Source organism: Pygoscelis adeliae, unplaced genomic scaffold, assembly GCF_000699105.1.
Source record: "Pygoscelis adeliae isolate BGI_AS28 unplaced genomic scaffold, ASM69910v1 Scaffold25, whole genome shotgun sequence".
Classification (NCBI taxonomy): domain Eukaryota; kingdom Metazoa; phylum Chordata; class Aves; order Sphenisciformes; family Spheniscidae; genus Pygoscelis; species Pygoscelis adeliae.
In genome coordinates, this window is record NW_008824808.1 from 4,853,740 (window position 1) to 4,875,440 (window position 21,701).

General features: G+C 40.6%; 1 protein-coding gene across 1 annotated transcript in view; it reads right to left on the reverse strand.

Annotated features, from left to right (window-relative positions):
- The window catches only part of UBE2E1 (ubiquitin-conjugating enzyme E2E 1), a 43,948-nt gene extending 23,062 nt beyond the window's left edge, over positions 1-20,886 (reverse strand). The window contains exons 1-2 of the mRNA XM_009324192.1: positions 20,714-20,886; positions 18,523-18,573 (exon numbers count right to left, since the gene is read on the reverse strand). Of these exons, the coding sequence (XP_009322467.1) occupies positions 18,523-18,573; positions 20,714-20,865 (203 nt within the window). The 5' untranslated portion in view covers positions 20,866-20,886. The remainder of the gene's footprint in view (positions 1-18,522; positions 18,574-20,713) is intronic.
- Between the last annotated feature and the right edge of the window lie 815 nt (positions 20,887-21,701).

The following is a 21,701-nucleotide window of genomic DNA, read 5'->3' on the forward strand; positions in this document are numbered from 1 at the left end:
AACTTGAAGTGCCACTTATTAAAAAGCCAAGACATGGTAAAGTGCCTGCTATCATCATCACTTCCTTTATAGAAATATAGTGATTTCACTCATCACAGCATACTCAAGTTTAATCAACGTTGTGGCTCTTGCTCTGTATAGGTATTAATCATTCATAAGTCCTCGGATTCTATTGCTCACTTTGTAGGTCATTTCTATAGGCATTCCCGTGCAACCTGCTCAGACATTATGCATAATGGTCATTCCTGGGATGAGCTGATATGGAAAGGGATGTGGAAAAGGGGTATAGAAAGGGACAAAGAAAATACATGAGGAGGATATCCAGTCCCAAAGAGATATAACACAGGTGTGTACGCGCATATGTGGAAGAAGGGAGGGAGAAAAATGCTTGCATATGTACAAGCCAGGACTAGACAAAAGGATTTCCATGCAACGCTCAGAATTCAAGTAAATTTTACTCCATAGGCAAGTTTAATTTGAAGGAACACAAAAAAGCACGCTCTTCTGATACAACACCTCAAAATAAACTTGCTTAGGCCTAGGAGCATGGGTTTAATATTGCTCAAAAATCACCATAATTAATAAGACTAACTTTGAACATTCATGATAGCCACATGCCCGCCCAATTCTATTTCAAATCCTGTTATGTTCTTGGCCTCAATAATTTCCTGTGACAGTAAGTTCCATAGCCTAATTATATGTGTGAAAGACATATAATACCTTCCTTTTATTACTCTTATATTTGCCACCTTCTATTTCAATAGAACATATCTCTTTGTTCTTCTGTTATGAGAAAAAGAAAGCAGATGTTTCCAATTTATTTTCTTCTTTCTGCACTAGTATTCTGTGCAGCATGAAGCTAACAGTTAAATAAATGACTGAAGTATTTCATCCTGGCTGTGTTCTTCCAGACAGAGTAAACTTGCCTGTCTACTAGGAGAATCAGAGAAAGATGAACAAGGAAGTAAAGAAACTCAGACTTTATGAACTCTGAGCAAGAGGCTTATGAGAGAACATGAGAAAAGAACTACTACAAGTGTAAAAAAAAGGTCCCCTATTCAACGCAGGTACGCTTATATTTGAAGAAAAAAACCCCAACAACAAACCAACCACAAACTCTAACCAAATGAAATATAGCACGTGTGGCTGAAGATGCTAGTGAGGGAGAGGGACAATAAAAAAGCAAAAGAAAAGAACCTATCATTTAACGTCACCCGAACCTCTGATATCACACATATTCAGCATGCTATTTTAAACCTCACTGTAGAAGCAGTTACAGTCAACAGTTCCAACTTACTTTGTGAGCATAAGCAAGTTGTCAGGTGCCATCATCAGGGTCACGGATGAATGGCTTAAAAGGGATCAATGCCACAGTTTTGCAATGACGTTTCTGGGCACTTGCAGGAAGGGTGTACCTCTGTATTTTTATATAACTACCACTATCTGGGTGGAAGCTGCACCAAACACAAGCATGATCTCAACCAAAACATTTCATGAAATAGGAATCTCTATGCAGAGGCATTAAATTTATAAAAGCAGTGGAAGCAGATTTCAGAAGGACTTCACCGGATTACAGGCTGATGACATCGCTGTTACAATTTCAGTGGAAAACTTGATTTAGTTATTGCAGGACAGAAAAGGACAATTCAGAGAAACTACAGAGCTTTTGTGTTACCTCGGCTACAGAACTGATCCCTAAATACAAAGGTTACCGACCCTCAGATCCAATACCAGCCTGCAGCGTGGCTTACGGAGCACAATTCCAACTTCCCTCACATTCCAATGACTGAGACACTGGTGCAGGTAGCTGCATCCAAACTAGCATCAAATCATCCAAATAAAACCACAGAATGCAGGAAAAAATTGACTTCAGGAGTCTGGCAGTTTCTGTATGAAATCTTAGCCACCTGCCTAGTATGCATAGAGTATGCTTGAAAGATATTTCCATGACTTTGGCCGAACTTCTCTCCCAGGCTAGGTACTGAAAATCATGACAAGACAGTAATTCAGAAGGACAAATACAAAACTAATGGATCTGAGAAGTCCAAGATCATAGTCCTTTTATGTTGTGCTACTTAATTGAGGACTACAGCCTCTTTATTTTGAATAATCTAATTGTTCTTATGTTTAAGGGTAACAACACTGTACTTGAGGAAAAATAAGCTTACATCACAACGCTTCATTTTGCAGTATCATGGGATCCTTGATCTTTACACCAGCATCATTAATATACACTAGTTACAACGTGAAAAGGCATCAGCTATATGTGACCAGCTTTCAGGACTTGAAAACAAATTTCTGGAGCAGAGAAACTCTTTTGGATCCAAACATCATTTGGATTACATTTATTTCTTTTAAAGATATATTTTCAACAATGAAACAGTTTATGAAACAAATAAAAGTGTTCTTACACAGTCAAGTTGTTCATTTTTCCAAGTCAAAGGTCTGCAAAGACTGGGGGAAAGCCACCAGTCTGCTATGATTAGCGAAGGGCACAAGAGCACAATTAGTTCTTACTTGCTGACAGAAGGATTGGATGGAAAAAGGAAACCCAGGTGGGTGAAATACAAAATGAGGTGTCCTAATTGAGTGTGATGACATTCAGATCAAGTTTTCTAAAAATGTATGACATCTTCTAACAAACTTGGGTGATAAAGGTACAGTTATATCTTGTTCTGATCATACCCACACTATTTCTTATATAAAATCTGAGTAAATATGCATGTGTGTATAAACATGCAAATGTTTATACACACACACACAAAATCTGTATGCCTCCATAGGTGTACTAACTCAGTTCAGTGGCAGTTAAAATGAACAGCTACTGCTACCATAACAACACTGTAGAAGTGCAGAAAGACCACCTAGGATTGATAAAAGAGAATTAGCCCACTTCAACCCCTTTGCTTAGATATTTGTTCAGACCACAGACACTCTTACACAGTCTTCCATAACAGCAGATCTAGAATTATATTATCATTTTGTAGCAAATTACTGCAAAATGATGACAAGAATATACAATACTGCAGCACTGATCCCAGCTAACACCTTTTGCTCTCAGTCACGACAAGAAGTTTGGCCTTACTCTTTACACCACTGGGATTAACTGTGGCAAGTCAGCATTATCCTTGGAGTCTGTTTTGCCTGCACTTAAGAGACATTCCCATGTATGCTTCTCCTGGGTGATGCAATGTTAGGAAAATACATATTCTGTCAACTTTTGCAAGTCAAGTTAAATGCTGAAGGAAAGTTGATCTTACAATAATTCTTTTCCATACAGCTATTTTTGCACATTTTGGGGAATGGAACGATGGGGAAATTGAAGAGAACATAACCCTTTACCTTCTCAGAAATACAACTGCACTCTGGTAAGTGAATGCAAAAGGGGTGTTTGCCCACACATGCATGCTCTAAACACACCACTGACAAAAAGCAGATCTGATGCAACACTGTTCCCTTAGAGCTGTTATACAGATATCTAGCGGTTTTAAAATTTGTAAATTATTATTAATTACCTCATAATTTGCAAAGTGAAATAGTGGGCAAAATAAAAACCAAGTAAAATCTACTTCATTTATTTCAAACGAAGTCTGGCAGCTATATTATATTCTCATTCTTCTTGAACAATTCACCTATATATGCAAAACACATAGAGAGGTGCTATTTGGAGCCTTCCTTGCTGTAAAGGATTTACCTTTAACTGCTGGCAAAATCCAAGTACGCATTCCCCTCCTGAGCATCTTTTCATCGTTATAGTTTGTTTCTGTTCCTTTATCCAAGTAAAGCAGACCCCCAACAACTATGTGTGCCTCCCCAGCACAGGCTACAGAATGAAGGCAGCTCTGACTCAATGGTGTCTGAGTTCAGGTATCTTTCTGAATAGAGTGGAAAGCAGGATCTAAGCTATGCAAGCTCCAATTAAAGCAGAAAAATAGCTTAAACTAAGAAAAATCTATCTATTAAAAATGTCTTAGCAGCTGCAACCAACGTGGATGAAAAGTTGTGAGAGAGGCTGCCCAGTGGCTGTTGTGCTGTTTTTACACACTTTTCCCACTAGGGCAGAGAATGATCAAGAGACTCATCATCTCAACAAGTACTCTCACTGTAAACAGCTAATGTTGGAAGTCAGACCCTTAATAAATATATGCATTTCATAATTTTACTCCTGAGACGTGCAGTTCTACTACATACCAAAAGAGGTACAGAAAGAATAAAAAATATAGGACAATTTAATCCCTTGTTTTCTTCAGTACTACTTGTAAAGAGAAACTTGAACACATAAAATAAATCACCCTTCATAATCCTGTGAGGGTCCTAAGGATGCACATGGGATTGATTCCCTACAGGCATGCACATATTAAAAACAAAACAAAACAAAACAGTTCAACAGACCTCCCCTCATCCAGAACAATGTCTTACTGCACATGCATTTATCTTTTTTTCTTTCTTTGTTTGCTATATGTTCACTTGCTCTGCAATTGTTGAAGTTCCTTAAAATCAGAGGACTGTAACAGTCAAATCAATGCACGGAGAAGATAAAAAACCCCAATCCTCCCACCAAAAAAACAAACCCCAGCACAGCACGCCCTAGCCCTTCTTATATTGCTAAACAGGATAATAAATATGAATAAGGAAGCAACATGCATCTGTGCATGGCATTATTATTATTTTTAAACAAACAGTCTATATGTTTGCTTTTCATTAGCTTCCTGTGGTGGCAAAACTATAAATGTAAAAGTTAGAGACATAAAGGGAAAAATGAAGTAGCCAATAGCAAAGATTTCAAATACACTTACACAACCGCACTGTTTGTTTTACAGCTGCTTTACATAACAATAAAAATGTAATATACCATGGGTTTTTGGCAGTGTGTAGAGAGACAGCATCAAATGGCAATAACGGAGTAAGCACAAATGATCTCTTTGGAACAATTAAGCAATTTTAGAAGCACCACTATGTCCAACAGCTAATGGGTCCAAAGAGACAGAAAGGTCAAAAGTGTGAGTTTCTCCCTACTGACCAGAGATCACATATATGACCTTTAGGAAGAGAGGATAACTTCATAATCATACTAGATAATCCCTACTAGAGAATAACCCTATATATAACCCAGCACACTAAACAAAAAAAGAGATCTTTCCTTCAGAAGCCAAAAGCAAGATGCACTCTTCCATCCAGCTGCCTCAGCATAATTGATAAATAAAAAAAGGAAGGGGAAAAAAAATGCTTATCCTCTTTGTGTATAACCACCTGAGAAAAAGAAAATCACTGGCTCCACATAAAACAGTAAGGTGCTCACACAGTTTAGTAAAGAGTTTGGCACTTTTTAAGAATGGGTAAACAATACTTATTGTACATTAAAACCCAGAACTCTTCTAGTGACCTTGAACTCTAGTAATATGAACAGGGACACACAAAACCACTCATTTCTGGACACAGTTCATTCACTATCTTCAGCAAGGACTGAAATTTAGCACTCGACCTAGTATGTCATTAGGATATGACACATTATCTTCCAGGAAAGCCAATCTAAGCAAACATCACAGTTCCATTACTATTTTAATATCCAGAAAACGAGATTCTCCCCCTGGAAAGAAACCATTTGCTAAAACAGCAACTAGATGACTTTCCAGATGTGTCATTCAATGTGTACATGACAAAGATTAGTAAAAATAGTGACCAAAGAATCCTGCATTTGCCTGGCGTACAGCTGTCTGCTGTGTAAACACTCATATAGGCTCACCTACTGCACATGTCAAATATCTTCATAATCCCAAAGTGAAGTTTAGATGCATCCTCTTAACTAGAAACCTTTCAAGATAATAAAATACACTTTTCCAATGACCAAAGAGTACCACATAAAGAAAGATGACAAATGTGAATTCTTCTGTTACCTTGCACTCAGGATTATCCCAATTGACTATTTAAGTACTTTAAAAACACTTTCCTCGTTCCCTTATCAAGCTCTTCTGATTCATGATCCAAATACTTAAGCAATTAAAAAAACCCCCAACCTATATACACATTCAGTAGTTTAGCTGATCACTGATACTTCATTTGCAAGTAAATTAATACGACAAGAAAGGTTTTGTCTGTTTATTTTTTAATTCCTCATAAACATCTTCTTTCTGTCAACAGGAGAACCTTGCCTCTTCAGTTCCCTGCAGGCACGGGCTGCAGACTTTGACAGATGCAATGGCTTACTGCTGAAGGATCAGTGCAGCCATCAGGAAAGAGAAGGAGCCAGAACCTGCTCAGCTCAGCAGGATAAGGAGACAGAAGACACTAGCACTGTTCCTTACGAGCCTGTGATGGTTTGCAGAAAGACGCCCAGCTCCATGGGCCAGAACAGGCATACTAGCTCTCTTTTGCAGAGCTTACACCATACTGGTGTCTTGGGACGCATTGGATTGTAATGAAGAGAGAGCCTAGGAAAGAAGTACAGAGAGAGCTGAGAATCTGTGCAAGAGATTGGCAGGTTTACTACTGGAAAGGGATCTGGCAAAATGCACACACACACACCCCCCCCCCTTATCGTTCTCTGCTTTTAAGGGTCATGTCTAACCCCACCCTATATTTTCACTCTTTTCTAGTGTATCATAGTTCAGCCATCAACTCTAGCTCCATCCTTTTTTTTCCCCATTCGTTCTGAATCGATGAAGGCTGCTGCAAATAGAACAGACTTCAGTAGGTAACAGACAAGCCTCCTTCCCAGATCCATACCCCAGTCAGCACTCCTTCCTTATCTCTCTTTAAGCCAAGCTGTGAAACACTAACAAATCCCATCCAGCTGTTCAGCCAGCCATGAGAGAGGTCACAGCCCATCCCCATTTACCCTCAGCCCTTTACTCTGCTGCTACAGCTTACAGCTGGATGCTGCCAGTTCATCACATCCCCCCTGCAAAGTGTTACCATACAAAGGCTCCGCTATCCAATCCCTATTTTTCAGTCTTTCCTGACAAAATCCAGTACTGGTTACTAAATATGTCCTAAATGGCTAGTTCTGTGCTACTTAGTACTGCAGTGAAACATGCACCTGAACAGTCTCAATGCTAAATTATTTGTCTGAACTTTACATCTCCTCATAAATAAGACTCTACTATGAAAAGCAAAGCAAAAATCCTTGTAAAGCAATGTAGCAAGTACAGCTTGCACTGTCTATGGGTTAGAAAATTTGCATTTTCTGTGGAAAAAACAATGTACAAGACATAACTGATACATTACAAAACTTCAAATGTAACATAATATTTATAGTCATTAGGAGTTAAGTACATACACTGAATACTAAGTACTTTAAATTGGAATGTCTCAGCACATGTAATAGCTCTGCAATTTAACTAATATTTCCCTAACAAATAGTTACAGTCCTCCTAGTTATTGAGGTGGAAGGTGAAGTAGAAGCACAAAGACAGCAAAGAGATTAGCTGTTGGACACCTTTATTATTTCTCTGCCACTATCCAGGGGAAAAAAAAAAAAAAACACAACAACACTAATTATATCTCAACAGACATTATCCTGTTACAATGTAGTAGTATCACAAAGTAACAGCTGTGATAACCTTGATGTGCATAAAACCGGAAAATAACCAAATCACATATTCAAGATAATACAATAGCTGCTGAATAAAACAACTCGCTTATTTACCTCAATCAGATAAGGAAAAAAAATGCAATGTCACAACATACGCAGAACTTCAGGTTTTTGGGAAGAGGGGATAGGGAAACATCTACAAGCCCAAGGACTAAACCTACTTTATTATTAAAGAACACTTAAACATAGCTGGAAATTTACATACCACTTTGCAAACACAGACAAAGATGAAAAGTCCTTTGCCCTGAAACTTTTACAGTCTAAATTCAGCAAGACAAATGCATGAAGGTTAACCCTTCACAAAAGCAAGGAGAAGTGGCTGAGTGACAGGAAATGAGGGCTTGCTTTAAACGGCAAAGCATAAAAAGAAGAGAGCCAAGAACTGTTCCATAAAGGGCAGAAGTTGAACACTTTATGTGGCCAAAAGCAATGTCGAGTGAAATGAGGAAACAATCCATTCCCCTTGTACTCCCGCAGCATTCACAGCCACTGGATTAGGGATGCTAAAGGGCACATCCCTGACTTTCCTCTTTCAATCTGTTTACGGACCTGTTGCCCATGAATTTGTTCAGCCCATTTTTGAGTGTGCTGATACTATCTGCCTCCACAACCTCCTGCGGGAACAGTTTCCAGAACTCCACTGCCTACTGGGTAGAAGGACTTAATCTGTTCTAAAAAGACCACTTAACAGTTTCAGTGAATATTTCTGTTTCTAGTATTATGGAATTTACTGAGTAACAGTTCTTGTCATGCTTCTTTTCCAGTTGCTACAAAAGCAAGGTGTGCTCTTTTGGGAGATGCAGGTTCACAGGGCCTTCAACAAATTAAATTTGCAACTTCGTATCTTTAATACTAGTCTACTTGATTGGGATTGACTGAGTTTCAAGTGATTTTTTTTTTTCTTGCTTACTTGTTTCTCTCTCCCTCTTCTGCACCCTCTCTCTATTTCTACGTCTGCCTTTCTCTCCCTCTGCTCCTTTCTTGCTATCGCTCCCCTAATTTTCTTCTCCCATTCCTCACTGTTGTTTTTCACACCTCGCTCATGAGCTTCTAAAGATACAGGAGGACAGTCCATGGCTCAAGAGCCGTGTGTGGCTCATGCAGCAGTTCAAGGAGGCCTGCAAAGATACAGTTGGGCACCTGTTACATGTATTCTTCAAGGTATAGTACGTTGTACCTTCTTGATTTACAGAGCATTGTAAACAGTGTAAGGCTGTATAAATGTATTGACTTTACTGCTATATGAATATTTTGCCTCCCAGGTATAATGCAAGCAGCACAGCAAAAACTATTGTTGCAGCTTGCATGCTTGCCTGTTTTAAAAATTTACTCATGCCCAAGAAGAGGTTGGCCCATGGATGGCCCTCCCCATTCATTCACGAGGAGGATGCCCCATCTCTTCTCCTCCTTATAGAAGGCAATAAGAAAGTGGAACTAAATTGCTGGAGCAGACAAAGAATCAGTCTGTCTCCGCTTCCACCTTTGCCGCAACTGTTTTCAGCAACCAGTGCAAAATTGCCTCAGCCACCCTGATGGGGCCATCTCTCTCCGCTGTCCCTTACAATCACTGTTAACGCCTCGCACAATCTTGCTGTCCATAGGAACGTTAACACCCTTCTGCCTCGAGTGGTTTTATGTCCTTTTCCATTCCTCGCCTGCAACTCATTCATTGTCTCAGTCTTACCAATGCCTGCAATCTGATTAACCTCATAACGGGAGTGAGGGGATGGAAAAAATTGGAAAAATGCTATTCTAAAGAAAGTATTACAATTTCACTGGGGTCTTCAATCCTGGGATGCGACTAAAAGACAAGCAGCAGGGCAGCTGAAGGCCTGACACTAGTTACATTCAAAACTTAGATCTCCTAGGTCACTCTGGTCACTACCATATATCTTCTTGCCTGATTTCCTAGATCACAAGGGTGATTTGAAGTAGGTGTTGAAGTTCGATTTGAAGTAGGAAGGAAAGTATAGCCACAGCTTTAATGCAATGGAGAGCTCTAGTCAGATTCATGATATTTTGAGATTTTGTTTGGCACAGCTATTTAAAGCCTTCAGTCTTTTCCCTCTCTCCCACAGACCCGCAAGTGTAAGTAGGCATAAATACTTTTATCAGAAGCCAAAGCACAAATATGACGAGATTCTCAAATTGAGAATTACCCCATCAAAAACAAAACTAGACAATTCTTATTGATAAACTACTTACAAGGAAGTCAAGGAGGACACCAACTATAAATGCTTGCATGCATCACCTAATTTATCTCCTTTAAAAAGGTTACCAAGACATACAGGAAATAATGTGCAAATACAGTATTACAACAATCAGTTTGATTGATCAGAAACTTCTGATGAAATGACCTTTTGTGGTATACTACAGTATTGATATAATTGCTTTCAAACTATGTTATTACAACAGTGTGCATTTTAGCAATCTTTCAAAACCATCTGCAACAGTTAAATGCTGCTTTAATTAAATATATTGCACTTCCTCCACCATTTATAGGCCACTTCTCAGAGCAGTATACACTTGTTCACAATACCACATAAACACACTGAAACTTTCTAGAAGTTGTCCACTTGAAAATTTCAAACATATGACATATCTATAACAGTTATCACCTAAATTAGCACCATAACATCTCAGTGAAGATATTCAAACTGCATGCAAAACCTTTGAGACACTTACCCTGACAGGATTCCTTGTATAATGATCGCTACTGCCCTGAAGCTTCGCTGTTGTCTCCAAAAACTGACAAAGTTCTGAGTCCATACCAGAATTATTTTTCTTCTTTTCATCAATTCATTTATCATGGAAAGACACCTTCGACTTCAGAATTAATTTTTAATGTTGTGGGTCTTTTCACCCCTGTGTGCAACACTCTGTAGGATCCTAGCCATCAAAAGAAAGAAAGAAAAAAAGACCCCAAGACCCCTCTCCTGATATCTCCTTAATAGACACTGGAATTAGCTTCAATGGCAAAAACCTATTGCTCAGATACCCATAGCAGAAATAGCATTAAATATTAGCAGTCCACCTGCCTCAGGAAGCGTCTCCACCTCTAGCCCACAGCATTTACTACTGCCTTCACAATTCTCCATACCAGTTCAAGATTCTCTGTGCTTCCAGCAAGTCCAGCAGCTCCACAGGAAAAGATGAGAAATGAGATTCTCTAATCTCTTAAATAATCATTACACTGATACAAAGAAAGTGCAAAATCCATCTAACAAACATGCTGATTTGGTTTACACTCACTTTTGACTCTAAAAGGTGAAGCCTTTGGAGGAATCAAGCCCTCAATTCTGCACAGATTCACAGAAATACAGAAGCAAAGAAATTTAACAGGACTCTGCATCATTAATCGTACAGCCTCTTTAATCCAATTACTTTGTATTTTCTCTTAAACAAATGAACTGCCAAAACTTGGCCTGGACCCAGTTCTCAGAACAGCTCAACTTAATCTTACCTGATCTATATTTGCAGTTGTGAAATCATGGAAGAGACTGGAGGGAGCATGGGGAATCAAACGCTACATCTGCCCTGAGCTACAATCTGCATGCCCCGCTCTCCTTTTCCTCTCCACCTCCCATCCCAGGGAGTCCAGGTTAATAAAGAGAAGATCACTGCATATTGGATGTTGCAAGTTAAGCATACAGATCTGTGATATATTCTCCTGGTAATGTCAATTAGCCCCTCATGCACAGAAGATATGTATTAAGTGCACTGTAGTAACCATTACACTTTACACAAATGCCTTGGAAGATCAATTGCATGTTGCTGAAATTTGCAAATTGGCAAAAGAAACAAGAATTCCAGAGCTTACAGTGTTTATTTTGACAGTTGTAGTTTATTTACAGTACTTGACAATACATGTTCTCTAGTTCATTTGTAAAATAATGAAGTCGGTATTTAGACCTCCACTGTTAAGCCTCAGAGGGAAAAATAAGTATAAACTTATTTCATTCAAATAAATGTACAGATTGGCAAGATTCTACTATAATGACTAAATTACATCATTAATTTAACTTAGTTTAAAGCACTTTCTTTGGTGGAGAAAGCATATCCCTTAACTTTGTATGTGATGAGCAAGTCTGCACAGATGTGCAATAATCTCTTAACCCATTCGCATAAAATGATATCTTCTTTTTGTTTAGTACATTAAATACTTTTAGAGAGGTGCTATATGGAAGGCTGGTCCGTCATGTACAATTACAGAAGAGCGCAGGCAGAGGCTGGAGAAGTTTCGCTATGCACTAACTCATCAATAACCTTAATCCATTGACATAACTTGTACCGACGCAGGTGAGCACAACCCCCTTCGACAGCGGGGCCAAAGTTAACATCTTGTCAGACGGCATCTTATCGGCTCTCAGGACTAACCCATTCTTCAGAAACCTCTTCAGAAACCACAAAGCTCTCAGTCACTAGCAACCTGCCCTTGTTGAAATCCTCAAACACAAAACCATCCCCTATCACTTTCTCAATCCCCTAGACTAGCCAGTTCTCCGTGGATAATTTTGTCTTCATATAAAAAGACAAGATAAATTCAAGCCCTTAAAGTATAAATACTCCACACAGTGTTTCCCACTTATGTCTATAAAGTACTATATATATATCATGAATATTTCTTAAAACAAAACCAGACATATAGCCTGCTGCTATACACATACCCAATATAAAAATCTAGACAGACAGAGCTGGGATACAACTGAAACGAAACCAAATTAAAGACTGCATAACCAAGAAGAAATATTAGAATTTGTCACATAAAACATATATGCAGCATCATAAACACAGTTGCACAGTGCCCTCCAAGGGCAGCAAAGCTGAAAGTCAAATAATAAAATTAAGTGGTATACAAGAGAGTGTGCACAGAAGGGATTTCAATCCTCTTTGTTCTTAGCCATGATACAATTTCACAGCCGCTCTCAAGATCCATCGTTCCGATGTTTGGCATGCAAGAGCACAGAATGCAGTTCATCTGGGAATTACTGAGCCAGGATGTGCCAAACAAAATCTACCACAACATCATCCAGCTCCTGCCACAGCGTCCGAGCAGCCTGGCCATCAAAAAATTTCTGATTTTTAAAGGGAGCCAATAAATAAAAACAGGAATATCTTCAGAAAGGTGAATTCCTGTCATATTAACTAATCAATCCACAGTAAGGAAGCTGCTCCTGTGCAGCTATTGTCTGAGTATGTCAGGCAGAGGACTTCGCCTGCAGGAGCTGCTACCTACACATACTTGGAATTCACTGAGTGTAGAAATGGTATTATTTTTATGGTTTGCAAGCTAGACCATACACAGCTGCGGAGGATCTCTAAATTAGTTAATACACCATTTCAAAAGGAAGAGTTATTTCTCCAGGGATCATGTGCCAAACAAAGGGGGGAGGGAATGCTGAACCAATGGTAGTTTATATGACAAGAGATATTTTTCAGCTACACACAGCACTAATTACGAAGGTCCTTCCTATCCTACGGCTGGAAACTTCTCACAGAAAACACTCGCATTTCCGAGAAACAACATAAGGGGGGAAAAAAGTGCTAAAACCACTTTTGCAAGCTGATAGTTTTCATTAAACGTGATCTGCATTTTCTGTTTCTACGAGGAAGTAAAACCCAACATTTGTGTTGTTCTTGCTCTAATAATTTGAGTGTGCACATTAAAAAAAAAAAAAACCTTACTGAAATGAAGATTTTTAATTACAAAATCTAAGACCAGAAACTTTATGATAGAAAATGGCTATGTTCAGAAAGGACTATTCCAAGCATGAAAATAATAAAAACACCACTGATATTATAGTTTAACAGTGACAGTCCATCCTTAGATAATACACCAGATTTAAAAGCAAAAGCACTTAAAGCATTATTGGAGTTGGGGGTATTGAGAAAAATACATTTGCAAAAAATTACAAGCACCATAAAACCAAATGTAATCAAAACAAATGCCAGACTTTCATGGTATGTAGAGGAAATATATTAATTATAATATGAAGCTATTGAGTTCAAAACAGCCTTTGAGCCACACATTTTCTGCAGACTTCTCTCTAGCCAAGAAATCTTAATTCCACATTGCAAAGTTTTGAAAACTATGACTATTCCACACATTATAGCAGAGAACACTTCTCTCTACCATCTTACTGAGATATATATTTATTAAGTGCTGACAGTTAACTTTCACAAGACTCTCAGGGAGATCTGGTCCTTATTCTGTGAATTTACAAAAATTGGGCTGAAGGAGCCAGGAAACACAACTGTATTTTATTATTATTTAAACAATTAATTTGTGATAGCATTTCACTCTGAAGCAATGGTAAGCCTTGCAGGCAAATGCCTCATTCAGTAAAGATTTGAAAATTATTTTTGTTTAAATAACAGCTGGTCTTGCCTATATGGACTTAAATGAGCCATGTGGAGACAAACTTGTTTCAGTTTGGGTAAGAAAGATTAAAAAACATTAATTGTAGTTAATACCCATTTTGGTCCCTCTACACAGATGGGAAAAATAACATTAAATTACCATGCTTACATACAGTCAATACCAGACACCCAATAAAGCACAAATTCAAAGCCCTGCTCATAACGCGACTGATGCACACAGTTCCAGCAGAACAGCTCAGCTGCAAGTTAGCCTGAAACAAAGGAGATTTACATTCATTTATCCACTTTGCCACAGACTTCCTGCATGACCTTGGACAAGTCACTTGGTTTTTGTGTGCTGCAACTCCCCATCCCTAAAATAGGGAAAAACATTTATTTCATAACCTCACAGCAATTAGCAGATTTACTATCAGGAGATGCTTAGATACAGAGGTCAAATAAATGACATAAAGAGAATAAACAGCAGTTAAAGCTTTAATTAACTTCTGTTAAAGCTTTAGAAACCTTGTCACAGTGACAGAAGGAAAGCTTTGGCACAATACAAGTCTTATCTACAAACAAAGATCAGGGCTGCCTACGTAGCAAGATGGAACCGTATTTCGACATCTGCAGATAGTCGCGGATGCAGACTTCCATGACCCAACGCACAGACACAACATACTCCTCTATCACCAACGTATAGAGAAGACCAAAAGTTCAACGTCTCTAGGTACCTTCTTTGAGTTCTAAAACAAGAGTTACAACTTTCTGATATAATACAAAGTAGGAGAAGACATCAGCAGGTACCCTCTTAAAAGATTTGAAATACTTCAGGTCCAAACAGTTATTCTCCAATTCATACTAACCGCTAACCACCTTTTGAACTTGAAAGCCACAGTTAACTTTCATAACTCAGTATTAATATCAGAAGTCAAATCATCTTGCAGATAACAGAAAATTAAAGCCGTCTACAGCGCCAGCCTACCGAAAACGATGAAGAGGGTAAGAACAACTCAGAAGTAGCCAAATGCTACACATATACTACACTAGGACACTTATGAGGACAGCATTGCCTCCATCAGGAATCCACAAATTTGTAAAGTGTATTAAATACATCTTTTTAGAAAACGTCTTCAAGTCCAAAAATCTACTTTTTGAATGCAGGCCAAACATATACAGCATTTCCATGCACGTATTCTGCACCTCTGTACAAGTAACTGTACTAGCCTGCATAAAATCAAAATCACAGCCTGGGGAGGGAGATCTGAGGGGCAAAGGGACTACATGGGATGATGAAGCAGTCAATGAGAGACGAGCACAGGTAAGCATTTGGAGGACACAGGCAAGCTATGGAAAACCAGAAGCACGGAAACTACAGAGGGGAGAGGAAGTTCTGGGATAAACTTCCCCTCATATTACCCACATATGTGTAAAACCCACACAGCTGCTCAATCACAGGGTGTTGAGTGTGCTTGGGGTTTGGTTTTTTTTGGTTTGGTGTTTTGTTTTTTTTTTTTTAAACAGATGATCTGTGGGTTACACACATGAAAATACGGTCACTGCAAGCTACAAAAATAAAAATGAAACTCATTTGTTTTTAAGCTATTTTGTTTGAAATATCAAATGGTTTTCATTATTTGTAATTGCATCTTATATGTGGTGTTTTATAAGAAGAAAAATAAAACAGTTCTTACTGAAAATCATTTACAACCTAAAGCTTTTTCTTTCAATATGCAGAGCTGCTCTGGGATGTGTTAAATATCTTCAACTCCCATTACTGCAATAAAACTGGAAGAACAGCAGCACTTTGCAACGAGGCCAAAAATTAAAGCGTGGCCAACAATGAACCGCTATCAAACACGGGGCACAGCACAGAACAGGGGAAAATACAAAGATGGTGGTAAGGGGCATGAGAACAAATGTCCAGCAGAAAAAAAGAACATGACATTTCCAACATAAGACAGGATACCATTTCGGACGCACATTTTCAAATGTGACTTCTGAGACTTTGGCACCCCTAAAGTTGACAGCAGAATAAGTAGTACCAGGTATCGTATATAGCTCCCTGAATATGTAGATTTTGAGATTAGTCTTGCAGGAGAGAGTGAGATACCTAAAAAGAGAGGACTGCCCTCTCCTCCAGTGACACCTGAAAGAAGTCTGTAGAGGCACAAAGGCAGCAGAGAGATGAGGGGCTGGAAGTCAGAGGAAAGGTGAGGATAAGCAAAGTCATGAAGGCAGGAAATTGAAACTAAGTTCTGGAACTATGTATTTAATACCGCCATCACAGCATGCTAGTAACATTCATATGAAGGGAAAAATAAAAAAAACAAAGGAAAAGAGTGACACTGTCAGCAGGCTTCCCCAGAGCAAGTTTTGGCAACCTTAAACGTCATGCAGCAACCAGCGTCTCTCACTTGCTTAATGTCCTCACACTCACAAATTGACTATTTCTATTTCTTTTTCCACAAGAGGTAAACTTTCCCCCTAACTGTAATAGCTGAAACTCATCTCACTGTTGTGGCAATCGGCACCTGCCTACCCTTTTACAAACCAGCTGCTACAGAAGCAAACTCCCAGTGCTTGGCTGTGCAACTGGAACCTCGTTAGCCATAAGCAGAGCTGTTCTCCTTCATTCTCAGCACTATCTTTACTGAAGTAGGATGACTTCACCCCAAGATGAGCAATACCAAAACTCCTTTGGTCACACACCCTCCCCCTTCCATTCACGTTTTCCTATCTATCAACATATTAAGAGACAGTAACAATTACACCAGTTTCATGTATTATTTGCAAGAGTTGCCAGCCTTCAGTCACTCAACTGAAGGTCGGAAGGAATGCAGAATACTTGTAATTGCATTATGGGTGAAGCTTAATCATCACTACTTGTACTATGAACTAATTTTTACCATTAGAAATAGTTATAAAGGCTGAAACAACACAAATTTACTATGTGGGCCTTGAAGTGCATTACCCTCAGTGGTCTATGTAATTAAAAAAAGAAAAATCAAAACCATATTCTATTTTGACAGGTAGTCTGCTAGCTCGTCTTCACCTGTGAATGATGCCAATTGAAACAAGGACAAATTAGGGTTCTAATATTCTTTACACAAACCTTCAGATGAAACCTGCAATCTGACATACTCATATACTACCACAACTTTTGGATAGATTTGCAATAGACTGCAGTCCCACCACCTTGATCACCCAGATTCAGTTATCTAGAAAGCAAGCCACAGCGCCTTTCCGAGCTGTGCTTCTGGGTTTTGTTCCCATGAAAATCAGGTTATGGTGGGAGGAGGAGGGGAAAGCATGTGGACTTCATCCTGACACGGAGCCAGGACGCAGGCAGGACAGACACCTCCAGCCCAAGAGCTGGAAGCTCTTGTAATATTCAGGCAGTCATTATCGTCACTAAAACAATTATCGTCACAGCTAAAGATTTCAGAGCTCATCGGATATCCTCCAAACAGCACAAAAATCCTAGTATCAGCCTAGACCTCTACTCACATGCTTCATCCCATCCCTCCTTTCGTTACTTATGATCCTTGGGACTGGTACCGAAAGAGTGGCTCTGGACTTGTTAGCCTAACTCTTGTGCTAATGCCTCTCTGCAGACTAACAGAGGCAAAAAGCTTCAATAAAAAGGTTCATGTGCACTTGTGGGTGGCAACTCAATACTAAAAAGACCAACTTAAGCAGTTATTTATAAACAGAATTTTCTCTTATTTCTGCTATTACCAACATCAAAAAGCCTCAAACCTCAGTCACAGCAAGAAGATAGGAACAGAGCTGTGCTTTGGCAACTACAGCGAACACAGACCGGACCGAAAGCCACTTTCCTCTTGAATGAACAAGCACAACCAAAGATGTTACACTACTACTGTCTCCTCTCCAAATGCAAAGAGGCTCGGGCCACCATGCAATGAACCAAATCAACCTGCTAGATGTTTTAAACAAATGGTACAAGTTTCTAAAACATACTTAAAAACAAGCTGCTCTATAAAGGGCAACAGAATATCCCTGCTTGTTATTTCATCAGCTAACACGTGTGCTCCTGTAGGGCACCCACTGTGTGATAAATTCACGCTTCTCTTCCACTGTAAGTTATGTTCACAACAGAACTGAGCTAAAAAGCTCATAGCATTTTACTATTCTCTGCTTCCTTGGCAGGACTCTTATTTATATAAGGTTAGTGCAGTCAGGCATTAGATTTATAAACCAGAAAAAACAAACAAGGAGAAAGTTTTCACACTCTTCTTTATAGGCCAGTTTTGGAAACATACACACAAAGCAGTATAACAGATTGAAATGCAATTGTTAAAAAAAACAAAAACAAAACAACCCCCCAAACAAACAGAAAACTCATATCAAAACACATATAATCTCTGGAGGCCCCCCCACCCGGAAACTATTTAATGTCATCCAAGCATTCACAAAAATACCGTCGGCCACCTAAACAGCCATTCCTCTGCTCTACCCAGAGCCTCTGAGGACAGTTACAACACACACAGGCACACTTCAGCCCCTCACCTTCCCCCACCCTCCTCAGGGAAGGAATCGACACCAACCTGCAGTTGGGAGGTGGATCTAAGGTGATGTCAGCCAATTCCTTCTGAATCCTGTGGCAATAAAAGCGAGAAGGAACAAAGGTAAGTCACTGTGTGGGATAGCAGTTAACACATACGCCTTACAGACATACTGTCACCACAAGTTTGCAACACTACGTAAGAGAGGCACTCTCAGCTGCAGCCTCCCACCAGTCCAAACACACTAAGCAGGACAGGCACCCTGCTACAGAGATGGACAGAAAAGCAGACAGGCACCGTGCACTGAACCCGACAGGTGCACTGTTGTATGCTCCCATAAAGATGCCAACCACATAGGGGCAGGGGAAAAGACTGTCCGCCTTCCTCTGCCAACCAGCCTGTAAATGAGGGAAACCCTCTGCAAATGTGATGCACCGAGGGCTAGGAGGAAACTGCAGTCTGAAAAGGAATTTTGTCTTGCTGGATTGAGAGAAACAGTCATTGCCAAATTGGCTCCCCCCCTCTCCCGCCCAGCTTCCCATCACCATCCTGAGAAAAAACACCAGCCCCAAGGGAGTGAATAACTGCGCCATTCCCAAGGACACTTAAAGGAAGGTGAATATCTATTTCCAAGGCTCCTACACATTCCTGCCACCTTCAATTCTCCCCTCTCTTCACCCTCAAGAGCCACACAACATCCCCATGTCCCCTCCCTCAGGACTCCAGATGCTCCCTCTCTTCACTGCGTTCAGACAACACCCTGTCCTCCCTGCCCACGCTATTCTGGGCTCACACTGCTTTTGCCACAAAACGCCCAACCAGCTATCATCCCCTTCCCTGGAGTCCCATTACTGTCACTCAGGCTTCCCCTCCAGATTCCCCCACCCAGCACTCAGTCTACCTCTCTTCTCTTTTAAACTCAGCCAGCATCTTCTGCCTCTCTTCCACTTGTCATACGTGAGAACCACAGCCTTTTCATATTAGGCAGTTTACAATCCTCTTTTTAAAACAGTTAAGGACACGACACATAAACACCACTTGCCACTATCTATGTCAGTTTGCCATGGAAACCCGCGGAGTGGAGATCTGGAATAACCAAACTGCCTAAATTCTACAAAGCCACAGAGAACTCAGTTGCGACGTCAGGGCATTTGCATAAAACCCCAGCCACTTCTGACACCTACAGATACAACCTCTCTGTGCTGCCTGGCAAAGCTGTTCAGTGAGATGGTTTACTATTCTTACTGAAGTACTGCAAGTTTGCTTGAAAACTTCCATTTGTCAGCTTAGCTCCCTGGAGCAGGATGGTGCTGAATTCAGGTGAAACACAGAATAAATAAGAAAGGGTAACTATTTATTTATTTATTCATTTATTTAAACTGAGTAGCTGTAAGAGTCTGTCCAGGTGAAGAAAACTGACGTAGCTGTTCTGGAATTACTATTCTATGCAGGCATCTCTCCCCCATGTAGACATTAGTCTGGAATAAAAATGATTTCATTCTCAAAAAAAACCAACCCACTCTGTGCTGTGAGCAAAAATTATTTTAAAGCACAATGTCCACAAGTGGACCTGCTGTGGATTATTTATTCTAGTCAACATCCAACCATACACAGAAAATTAAATATAAGTGATGAGCAGACAGAACAACAGTAATGTATTTGGTGGAAAAGATTTGGGGCTATATTACACCACTTGCACTTGAGTGCACTCCCCAGTGCAAGCAAACTCAAAACTCTTCACAAATATTAATTAATCCCCAGAGCAGTCCTGGAAAGAAAAAAGCCACTCTAGATCAATCCCAACCTACAGAGAGGGAAACTGACGTTGAAATGCAATGTCTTACTCAGGACCATACAGCTTCCAGTAGCAGAGAAGGAATTTAATGCCAGTCCCACACCATCCCTATAACTGATGCTAATAAGGAAAAAGGAAAAGACAGTGGAAATAACTGAGGGACAGAATAACAGCCCAGAGGAAGAAAAGACAGGAAAATATTTGGGATGGAACAGAGGAAGAAGCAGGAAAAGAGACCAGAGAAGAAGTCGGGCAGACACTCACTGCACCGAGACGCTGAAAAAAGTGAGACAATGGCAGCTCACGTGGAAAGGTTGAGCATAAGGGCTAGAGATGAGGAATGGGAGCAGCAAGGGAGCAGTGGGGGAACAGAGTAAAATAAAATGAGGAAGGAGAGAAGATGCAGCGAATCAGTGAGAAAACTGGCTGCAGCCTCACCTCTTGGCACTGGTAGATAGCAGCTTAGAGTTTTTACTCATGCTGACTTTGCTTTCCTTCTTCTTAGGCGTGCTTGTCTCTTTCTCTGTCTGTTGGTTGGAGGATGAAGATGAGGAGGAGCTGGTGCTGGCCCTTGAATCGTCATCCGACATAGCGACCCCCCCACCACACACCCCAACCTGGAGAGGAGACACCATGGGGTGTGGGGAACAAACAGTGAACACAAACACACACAGAGAAAGGCCACTGACAATCTCGCTCTGTGTTTGGGTCATGCTCCTTTTAAAGGGTCCTCGTGTCTCCCTCTCCTCTTCAGGCCCTACAGTCGAAGCAGGAAGAGCAGGAGCCTCCCCTGCACTAGTAACACCGAGGAGCAGGGGGAAAGGGACTTTTAAAGCTTCCTCTCAGAAAGCAAGTGCGAAATGAGAGGAGAAGAGACTGGAACGAGGACAACTGCGAGGATCAGGGAAGCTCAAAGCAATTCCTTCTAATCTCCCCCAAACTGCACACACAAGAGGAGCCATCACCACCCACCACTATCCAGCCTAGGGGTGTAGAAGATAAAAATGGAACAGCTCCGGTCCCTTGGGTTCCCGGGAGGCACGTGGGGGAGGTGGAAAGGGATGGGGCTGGGGGGGTGACCGCCACCAGCACTAAAATGGAAGTGGGGCATCACTGACAACAGGGGGGAGACCCCGAAAGAGGATCTGTGACCTGTGGTGGGGAAACCCCTGCCTGCTGGATAACCCCTGCCTGCTGGATCAGGTGTTGGGAGCAGGGCACCAGGGAGGGGGGGAATGAAGGGGAACAGCTAAGCAGGTTGTGGGGTGCATGGAGGGGACCCACCAAGGCCCACTGCACCGAGGGGTATACCAGCAAAGGGGGGAGGGAACAGAGGGTCTGTGCTGGGGGAGTGCGGGGGGGGGCGGCGGTGAGAGGAAAAGAAGGGCCAGGGCCTACAAGGGGTGGCAGCAGAGGGCCTGGGGAG